This window comes from Juglans microcarpa x Juglans regia, chromosome 7S, assembly GCF_004785595.1.
Source record: "Juglans microcarpa x Juglans regia isolate MS1-56 chromosome 7S, Jm3101_v1.0, whole genome shotgun sequence".
NCBI lineage: Eukaryota > Viridiplantae > Streptophyta > Magnoliopsida > Fagales > Juglandaceae > Juglans > Juglans microcarpa x Juglans regia.
This window is the reverse complement of record NC_054607.1, coordinates 21,239,199-21,249,876: the sequence shown is the minus strand read 5'-3', so window position 1 is coordinate 21,249,876 and position 10,678 is coordinate 21,239,199. Positions and strand designations below refer to the sequence as shown.

At 35.1% G+C, this 10,678-nt stretch overlaps 1 protein-coding gene across 1 annotated transcript; it reads left to right on the top strand.

Moving 5' to 3' along the window:
* Positions 1-45: 45 nt before the first annotated feature.
* LOC121240944 (putative E3 ubiquitin-protein ligase LIN-1) lies at positions 46-5,653 on the top strand. The gene is made up of 10 exons (XM_041138459.1): positions 46-168; positions 643-683; positions 831-884; positions 2,501-2,534; positions 2,610-3,256; positions 3,430-3,574; positions 3,983-4,069; positions 4,894-5,077; positions 5,126-5,203; positions 5,526-5,653. Exons 1-10 carry the CDS (start codon positions 46-48, stop codon positions 5,651-5,653), a joined length of 1,521 nt encoding a protein of 506 aa, XP_040994393.1.
* The last annotated feature ends 5,025 nt before the right edge of the window (positions 5,654-10,678 follow it).

Sequence of the window (10,678 nt, the reverse complement as noted above, 5' to 3'; positions counted from 1 at the left end):
CGGCAGTCACTAATCTGCCTTTTGTCGTACCACTTGACATCGCTCATGTCCAAGAATGCAACTTCTTTTCCCACTGCATTGGTTTGCAGGAAATCAATAGCAAGGAAACAATCATCACTTTCGGAACCACCAAAGAGCATTTTCAAATGCAAAAGAACGCAGTCAAGAGTAAGCTATTGGAGAAAACTCCATGAGATGGTCATAAAACTGACAGGAAACCTCCATTTTGCAAACACAATTGCATTTGTCACTTTCTTCTGGCTCATTCCATTCTAACACTACTTGCCTTGTGGCTTATTATCACAATTCCCTGTCTCTATCACTCATTTTCTCCTCCATTTTTTTTTTTTTGTCTTTTCTTTTCTTTGCAGTCTTGTAACTATATATTTTTTCTCATGTCGTTTCCTCACTCCGCATCTCCAACATTCCTTTTTTTTTTGTATCCCACGATTCCTAATATGTCCAGTATCTGCTCTAAGGAACCTCGTCGTTGCCAAAGACCGATATTTTTTTCAAATCCAATGCGGTAAAATCCCAGTTTGAGCCGATATGGTCAATGGGTGGAAACTTCATTTAGTAGGCGTCGCTAAGTGACATCCGGCAAAAGTCTCTCGCTTTTGAAAAATTGGTTTTTGTTTGAAGTTTCGTGGTCTCCGTGGTGCTTTGCAAAAAGGAGCTGTAAGGTACACCTACTGATTTTTTTGGCATGGTGTTTGTATGTTGTATATTCTATGCTAGAGGGAAGGGAAGAAAGAATTTCACATAGTAGATTTAGTATTTTCTTTTAGTTTTTCTTTTTTCTTTTTGGCGTTCTTTCTATGCTTTTGTAGTTCTAAATTGACTGGAATTTGCTTATTCAGTTCAACAGCTTTAGTTTCTGAATTGTAAGCTTCTGAGGATTTTTTCATGTTAATTCTGTTTTCAATTCTAATACGGAACTCATAAAGGTGGGCAATTGGAATCTTTCCAGTGGACTTGAGCTTCAACATTTTCCTCCAAATTGTCGTAACATTGTACAAATGTCTGGAACTGTTTTTAGGGTATAGGACGTAGAGTGAACTTTGTGCGAACTCTGCATCAAATTACATGAATTAGCTCCTATCAAATTACATGAATTAGCTTATTGGGAAGATACGTGTCAAATTTAAAGAAAATTTTGGGATTTGATGGATTAAGCCTTGACCAAAACAAAGTTGCTCAAACTTAATTCTAAATGAGTAATCTCATTATATTATTTTCTGATGATATTATTTTCTTAAGTACTTTTGGTACCATTATATACCCACCAAACACACAAGCAATCGACATTGGATTCCTTAGCATTGATGTGCATGAATGGTTGATAACTCTCTCTCTCTCTCTATTATTATCGATGCCATGCATTGGTACTAGTTTGTTGTGATTGTGGAAGTTCTGATACCAAATTGTTAGATTTTGGTCACAAATGTGTGCTCACATATCCAAGAAATTAAAATATCTTGCTAAAACAAGGTTTTAATGTACTTACACAAAGAAACAAGGTTTTAGTGTAATTTAAAAATCTATCCATGTGCAACCCCTACCAAAACCCATTATTTGGATTGAGAACACTAAGACTTAGTTTGGATACAAGAAGTATTTCATCTCATCTCATCATTACAACTTTATCAAATTCTCACACAAAATATAATAAACAATTCAACTTTTTCAAATCCGAAAAAAATAATAATATTAAAAAATAATATTTTAACAATATTTTATTTAACTTTTAGTTTCATTTTAACTCATTTCATCTCAACTCACTATCCAAACGGTATTCTCACAAATCATGCTACAAATGTTCACATGCCTCAATGCTTTTTAGTGGTGGTTTCAACAAAAGCAGAATTTTTACTCCCAAGGCACGGGACAGAATTTGCTTACCAAAAATAGTCGGTGATTTAAGAGTCAGACATATGCATGACATCAATATGACACATATTGCATAGATGTCAATCCAAAGTAATTCCAGCCACCTCTGGGTCCAAACCATGAAGCAAAAGTATGTTGGGGGCTATTCCTTCCAAACCACTCAGCCAGTTACCAATACTACATGAATCTGGAAGAGAATTTTCAAGACTAGAGATCTGTTGAGATTAGGTACTATCATTGCTATAGGAAAATGAGCACTCATGTATAGCTAACAAAGAATGGAGGTTGTATGGGGTTAAGGTTTTGCCGAAAAGTAACTTGAAATTTTGAGATTGGCCGAGACTGCTATATGGCATGAAACACTTGCAAAAAGCAAATGACGATCTTACTTTCTATAGCCTAGCCATGTCTATTTAGAACTGCCGCACACTTGAGCTTCTGTTGATCTTAGTGCTTTTGTTTTTATTCTTAGTGAGACATCAACTTTCTTCTCTTCTTTTTCATCTTCTTTTTTAGCTTAGTCCCAAATTCTTGACTATTATATTATTGTTAGTTAGTATGTTCTCTTAGCAGTTTCTGATAGTTACTTCGTTAATTCCTTATCTTATAGGTGCAGCCAATCAAAGCGAGGTCCTCTCTTGATGGTGAGTTGCAATGGAACTCTTTTTACACCCAAAGTTTTGATCCATTGCTAACTTTTACATTTTTTTATGACATAGTTACATGGAAGTGATGAATACTTTGATGGACGCTCATTTTTCTCCAGCATTCTTCAAGACTTTATTTGCCCACTAACTGGAAAGTTGTTTGAAGATCCAGTTACCCTAGAGATGGGTCAAACCTTTGAACGGGTGGCCATCAAGGAATGGTTTGATCAGGAAAACAGAACATGTCCAGTAACAGGAAAATCTTTGGAATCTGTTTCTGTGCCACTTGCCAATTTTGTTTTGAAGCGTTTAATTGATAATTGGAGATCAGAACATTGTAGGCACTTGTTGTCTTTTACCTCTCGAGTAATGGAAAACTTGGGTAGACATGGTCTTAAACACTTGGATGAAACTGTTATTTTCATATTAGAGCAGCTTCTCACTGACAGCAGTGAGAAGGAAAAAAGAACAAATGCCAAACATCTTATATCTTGTGAGGGTGTGCATTTTCTTCTTCAAAGGTTCGAATTGGGAAAGTTAGAAGAGAAATCACATGTGGTGGCATTCTTATCCTGTTGTATTGAAGCAGATGCAAATTGCCGAAATCAGATAGCAAGAAATATCAACAAACGGTGTCTTCTTGAGCTACTCCAGAGCAAGCAGCTTAAGTCGAGAACGAATGCAGTGTTATTGTTGAGTGAACTAATTCACCTGAGAATGTAACTTTTAATTTATGTTGTTGATATTGCCTCTATTTTTAAGTCACCTGCAATGACAAAATCATTTTCCAAGTGAAATATCAATATTTGTCTACCAATGGAAAGAGGCTACCATAAAATATTACACTACACCACTATCTTCTACCCATGACATGTTGTCTTTGCCATTGCAGGTGGAAAGACGTTACTTTATTTTTGAGTGAGTTGCATAATGAAGGAATAGTGAATATGATGCTTGTTCTGCTTGAGTATCTACAGAACTGTTTAAAGGATCAGAGACCCTTGGTTGTAGTTCTTCTGTTACACTTAGATCTTCTTGTATTCTTCAATTTAATATGAAAATTGACGACCTGGTCATTTTTAGACATTGATTTTGTTATATAGGTGTACTTAAATGATGTCCAAGTTATAGACGAAATCTCTTCTTAATAACTCTATATTTGTGAACTTCTGCCTTGTTGAAAGGAATTTGTGGCAGTTTCCATCAAGGGGCAAAGAATGAATGCTTTCATTTATAAAATGAGTTCAATTTGGCCTCTTCAAAAGAAATATCAGAAATGCATATTTTTTTCATAATTTTTGTCTTTGCATTAAACATTTGAAGGGTACTTTTGATAATGGAAGACTAGAAAATTGCCACTTAAACTTCTGCTTTTGCCCAATTAGTGGATCTTACCCGTGCCTGAGAGCTTGAGTATGCTGGTTGAGACAATCATATGGTTGTAGGTAGAACCTCATAAATGCAGCATTTACAGAGAAGAGGCAATTGATGCCATTATATTGGCTCTTGAAGACAGCTTAGTGGATGAGAAGGTCCGAGAAAAGTGTTGCCAATCACTTATTATCATGAGAGAGCGTTTCTCTTTCTCTGGGAAGTTATCAACAGAAAGTTGGATCCTATAGCAAGCAGGATTTAACGATATCTGTGGAGTGTATTCTGTTGACAATAAAGATGAAAATTTATTAGTTGATGACGCTATTTCATCGGTATAGTTGTTTCTATATTCTTCTGACCTGTCTCACATCCTAGCTTTCGATACACATGATACTTTTTTTTTTCCATTACACATGATACTTGTCCAGACTTTTCTAATAATATTTCCTCTCGATTATTCTTTGCTGTTGAAGGTAATTTGACCTTTAAAACAGATACTTATTCCCTAAATCTTGAGCTCTGTGTATGATTTATCTGGATATAAGTTTGTTTACTTATTCTTGCATTTCAAACTTTTCAGGAGTACATGTTATAATGTGTATCAAAATCACCATCTAAATAGTTCTTGGTAGTTGTTCAATTTGATTGAACAATGATTCTACAATGTCACCAGGTGTAAAAGAAAGAAAGAAAGAAATAAAAAAAAATATAGAAAATGAATTTGAAGGCAATAGAGATGCTTTGGCATGACGCTTCGGTGTGGTAGTTTTAACAGTACAAAATTGTTTTGATAATCTATTATTAAACTGGATTTGATGTAGTAATTCGAAAGAACCTTACTCTTAAAGTTAGAGAGAAGTCAACTTTTATGTATACTTGAGACTTGGTGGGCATATTAAATGGCAATAAACATGCAAGTTTGAATTTGGTCACTTGGTTGAATCACTGAAGGTATTTCTTTGATTTTCTGAGTTAAACATAGGATGACGAAGAGCAGGCAAATGAAGAGTGGTTGAGTAACTTGTCTGCAGCATTGCTTAGTAATGGGAAAAAGTCATTCTTAGATGCCATTTCTAAGTGTCTTGAAGCTGGAAACCTGGACATGGTGAGGGTCTGCCTAATCACTGTGGCATGGTTGAGCTGTGCATTTTCTTCACAATCCAATTGTGAGTTTTAGCTTTCTACATTTTCGGCTCTCATCTCTGTGTTGACAGATAACCTAGAGAATGGTGAGCAGATTGAACACAAGATCCTCGCTTCAATATCTTTGCTCAATTTCAGCAAAATCTCAGGTCAGCTGCTTATACAGGCAAAAAACATACGCAATTTCTCATAATCACTTTAGTAGCGAGTGAAAAGTTGATTCTCAACATCCTTTCATTTATTTATTTATTGAAAAGTACTTAGAATCCATTATTAGGTCAGAATCAGCAGATCTGCTTTCCTTTCTTTCATAGTCCTATTGCTGGTCCATAGATCCTAATTTCTTTAGGATCTTGTTTAAAAACTTCATATAGGATGGTTGAACCTATTTGCAGCATGCAATGCAGCTTTAGTCGATGCATAGAACTTTTGGTTTGTTGCCAAATTCATGACATTCCTTATCTGTTGCAGAATGTAAAGTCCTTTTAATGACAATTGCTGAAGAGATTGCAGCTCCTCTAAAGGGTCTAAGTGAAGTAACATGGACTGTAGCGCAGCTATATGTGATTATATCTGAGGGAAGATCTGAAATCTACTAGGAAATATACCAGGCATGTATTTGCTTTGGACAAATATCAGCACCTTCTGAAGTTTTCAGTTTTCTGAATAACCTAGCCTTATGTGACGATATTACCATTATATATCACCCTCTGCGAAACTTCACTACTTCAAACATTTCAAAAGCCCTGATTTAGGTTGCTTGATGTCTGTCTTATTAGCATTGGTTTCTGCAAAATCTTGGGAGGAAAGGGTCACACTTTGGGCAGGGGTCATTTATACTATCAGAACATAAGGGCAGGAATGATGTTTTTTCTTGGGAACTTGTACAATAGATTTATGTTCATTTTTAAAATTTTTGCTATTTTTGTAGATCTTATATGGTTAGGACTGCTCATTGGTGAATCAACCTAACTAGCAAGTCCTATTGTAGATGACAACAAGCTGTATAGATGTTCATATTTTTCCCTTTCCTCTTACCTACTGATAGTTTACTACAATAAAAACCATGTAATCCTGGTCTCTCCTTGTCTGTCTTGAGATCATTAGGAAATTTTGGAAAATGACTTGCTTCTTTTCCATTAATTATGTAATATTTATCATTTTATTTCATTTTTCTTCTAATGGTAGTTATAAGGATTGTCTACTCAAATTTTGATTAAAAAAAAATCTATTTTCGATGTAATGATTTTTTTTTTTTTTTTTTTTTTTTACATGGAGACATTTATGATGCTTGCTTGTAAATTATAAATTTATAATATATACATGGAAAAACTGTTATAAAACTTTTTAAGGTTAGATGTAGACGCACGAGACCCAGAAATTGCATGTGAAGATTATTAGGGAGTTGAAGATCATGGAAAGATCAGAACTTTTGACGTGTCTCATGTATCAGTTGAAACGTGTGCTCGAGTACCAATCAGCATCATTTACTGCATAAATATTTTTCGAAATGGGATTTTTATGTTCCAAACCTATCTTTCTAGGGTTGCATACTTGAAAAAGATTGTGACAAGCTCTGCAAGTTGGTTTGAGTTTTAAGTCATTAATGCGAAGGTGGAGGTAAACCAAGAAAGTTGTCATTGCATTTAATTTTTTTCATTTTTCTCTCTGCAAACTTTTTGACAATATGGATTATATATGGTAGTTATATTTGTTCCACCTTATATATCTTTTTTTTCCTTATACATGTAAATATAATTTTTCTATAAATAATAAGCATGTGGTTGTTAAGAAACACAAGTACCATGCTAATTTACGATTGAGTTTTAAATAACGGTTATATGCATGCTGAAGCGCGCGTATCTCAATCCCAACTTGTAAATATAATATTTCTATAATAATAAGCACGCGATTATTAATTAAGAAACAATAATGCCATGCCAATTTGCAGTTGAATTTTAAATAACAGTTATATGCATGCTCAAGCGCGCGTATCTTGGTCCAACTTGTAAATATAATTATTTTATAATAATTACATGTGACTATTAAGAAACAATAATGCCATATCAATTTGTGGTTTTATTTTAAATAACGGTTATATGCATGCTCAAGCGCGCGCATATGCGGGCATATACTTAGGCATATACTTAGATATATGTTCTATATTCTTCCAATTAAGACTAAAAGATATTCTTATAAGAAAAACTGTCTTATTTTAATTAGTTCGAGCTTTTGTTAAGAAGAGCTCTAATAGCCATCTTTAAATTTATTAAACCATCAGTTCCAAAAGCTCCCTTTTGATCTCATTGCCAATCAAGCCGGCCTCAGCTGCTTCAGGTTCTGGAGGTGGAGCTTGTTTTTGCATCTCATGATCCCCATCAATATCTTCCTCATCATCTTCCTCATCACCATCATCATCTCTCTCTTCACTTTTCACAACCATTTATGAGTTCTCGTGCACATTCCAAGTCCTCCTTTGCCATGCTGTATTTAAAGAATAATCGGGCACCACAGTAAGTCCAGCTCCAAAACGGAAAAGGCGAAGATTTTTCCTTCTTCTCCTGGCTGCTAGTCTTTTCCTCCTCTCCTCGCTGGTCTCGTACTTGTAATGAGACCCTATGTGAGCTGCAAATGATTGTGATGTATCGAAAACTCCCTCGCATTTGGGACATGTGTATGGACCATATTTCTTGTAAGGAAGGCTATGCGTGCGGCCATCACCCTCAATTTCATCATCTTCATCCTCAGAAATATCTGTGTCAACTGAGTTAAAACTTCGCAATGGGTTGCTTATATTGGACTCAAGATAAAAGCGTAGCTCTCCCGAACTGACTTTCCTTATAATTAACGGTGGGTTTGCACTAGGGTTTTGATCCTTGGTACCTACCGAGTTCTGATAATGACTAGGATTATTATAGCCTGGGTTTTGCAAATAGCTACCGAGACTAGGATGATCATGACGGCTATTGCTGGTTTGAAAATGAGCAAAGTTGTTGCTGGGTTTTTGAAAATGATGGTCACGTAAAGGTTCCGGCCTCTGGAATGACAATGAATGATTCACTTGGTTGGAGGAGACAGGCAAAGCGGTTTGGGTTTGGATACTGGGTTGGCCTTGGATAAGGATTTCATCATCATCTGATCTTGGGATATTGAAAATCAGATCCCTAGTGGAGGTTGCAGCCAGAAGTTGAGTTCTCACAATGTCATGGGTGACCATGACCTCAGTAAGAGGAAGATCTGATTTTTGGTTTTGGACATGCATGAAGTCGATGAAGCTATGGACATGGACTCTATGCGGGGCAACATAGGATGTTCTCACCTCAGTCACTCGTTTGGACAGACCAAGTTGGCTAAGACTTGAGATAATTGGCCGACTCCCAACGTTGGGGTTGGTATTTACAGTAGTAGTACTACTACCTGATGATCCATTGGAATGATTCAGATCACCAAAACTCGAGTGAAGTGATAAGGACGGACCATCATGATCATGAGCTTGATCATGATCATTATTTTGAAAGCCTGAACCAGTACTCTGGTTAGACTTGGAAGCATTCAAATGCATAGACATGATGGCCAGGGAAGATTGAGCTAGAGAGAAAGGAAGGAAACAAAGGGTTGATATATAGATAGGAGTGGCTGCGCGTAGCTAGCTAGCTCACTTCAATGGATGCCAAAGACTTTGCTGTGAGGTAAATTTGGTGAAAATGGGTTCCTTTTTATAGAGGCGGGAGGCTTTCAAGGGTATAAAACCTCATTAGGGCTTGCCACGAGGAATGACATCATGTGATGTACATTGTACAGTACAGTTTTGACTCGAATAAGACACCCGCCCAAAAGAGTAGTGTCATTATTTCCTGATAAGAGCGAATCTGCACGTTCTAAGTATAGATGGCAAGAATTAATTACCAACACCAAATGCATGCGTGTTTTATGCTCCTGAATGGTTTTTATATTTTGACAATGATGCTGTGAAATTTAATACAAAGGCTCTCTACGAATACTTAAAAAGGTTAACAATTAATTAATTAAAAGCCTTCACTTAATGACTCATGACTATGATCATATTCAAGCAGCTAAATGACTGACTATCTTCCCCGTTCAAATCAAGACAGTACCAGAGGAGTACTGTCACGTGATCGGCCACCCCTTGACCTAGCTAATTTCTACTGCCTAATATCTTGGCTGTATTAATTAATTAGCTAGCTAGCTAGGGCTATAAATATTAGTCAATGCTTTGTCTGAAAATTTGGATAAAAATTTCAAGTACAGATCTAGAGACTTGTGCATATATAAAATTAATCATATAGTACTATTAATTAAGTACTATTTAATGCTGTTAAAAAAGTAACATAACATTAACATTAAATACTATAACAACCATTTATATCCCATCTCTCTTAATGAGGTTTCAAATTATTCTTTTTTTTAGGTCTTTCATTTAATTAGTGAATATTAATTAATGGATTTCCGAACTGGCCATAAATATTTGTCTTTTAGTGTGTTAAGATCCTCTTAAACTTCTTTTTTTATCCAAAATCTAAATCAAAATCCTCAAAGTTATGAACTTGAGGATATATATAAATATATATATATATATATAAAGTATTATGAGAGAATAAATTAATTAAACAAATAAAACAGCTCTTATATATAAATATTTATTGAAAATTAATTCTATACCATTCGCACACAAATAATATTAAATATTATATAGAGTTTATTTATATGTTTAATTATCTTTTTCTCATTGTTTTGATCAAATTACTCTTTCTCCCGAAAATCCGGAGGGCTACTCCGGCTTAATTAATTTCTGACTTTTAGCCTTGAGCTAATAAAGGAATACCTAATGATCAACTTAATTTAGGCGTACACCTGACTTGATCCCCTTGAAACTCTATAGAAGTCATTTATTGTTTTACATGATACATTATATAATTAACACTAGTTAATTTCAAGATATTTGTGGACCTAGTACTTATATATGCTGGAATTAGACGTACTTGATGATCAATAAAGTTATCAAAAAGTTTTCGAAATTTTTCCATTTACTAACCAAGTTTTTCAATAATTTTTTCATCTTTGATTTCCTTTTTCCTTTTCTCATTCTTGAAGTATTAGGGAAATGATCCCATACGTCAAACAAATAATTAGCACATTCTTATATGTGATGATCATGATCATCCTAGAGCAAGCCAAGGAATTTCTTGGTTCGATGCATGGATGAATTGGAGATGTCGAGGATCGAGAGTGATCAAGACTGCTCTGTCTGATCTAATGAGCTTTAAGTTTCAAATCAGCAATATTAGTTGGATTAAAGGTTTTTAAATTCCCTTGTAAAGCATAGAAGCTTATGTGGCAAAGATACCGGCATCTGAGATATATAATTGACACTACAAGGAAAACCACTTATTGCGTCAAATTTGGCATTGTCGCAAACAAAATCGTCGGAAATGGTACCTACTTGTGATGGTTAAAATGTCGTTGCAAGTTTTCGTCGACAATTACGGGATCAACAATCAATGAGCAGTGATTCAATCTATTACGACCATTTTTTATCATTGTGATGATTTTACCGTCGCAATAATCATAACTTTACTTCGTCGGCTGATCATCCACGAAATAAA

What these genes read in the sequence shown, in the direction of transcription:
- LOC121240944 (XM_041138459.1), top strand. Translation starts at nt 46, where the DNA reads ATGTCCAAGAATGCAACTTCTTTTCCCACTGCATTGGTTTGCAGGAAA. An exon ending in TTGCAAAAAGGAGCTGTAAG is followed by an intron (nt 684 to 830) that starts GTACACCTACTG and finishes ATGCTTTTGTAG; the next exon opens with TTCTAAATTGACTGGAATTT. An exon ending in CAATTTCAGCAAAATCTCAG is followed by an intron (nt 5,204 to 5,525) that starts GTCAGCTGCTTA and finishes TATCTGTTGCAG; the next exon opens with AATGTAAAGTCCTTTTAATG.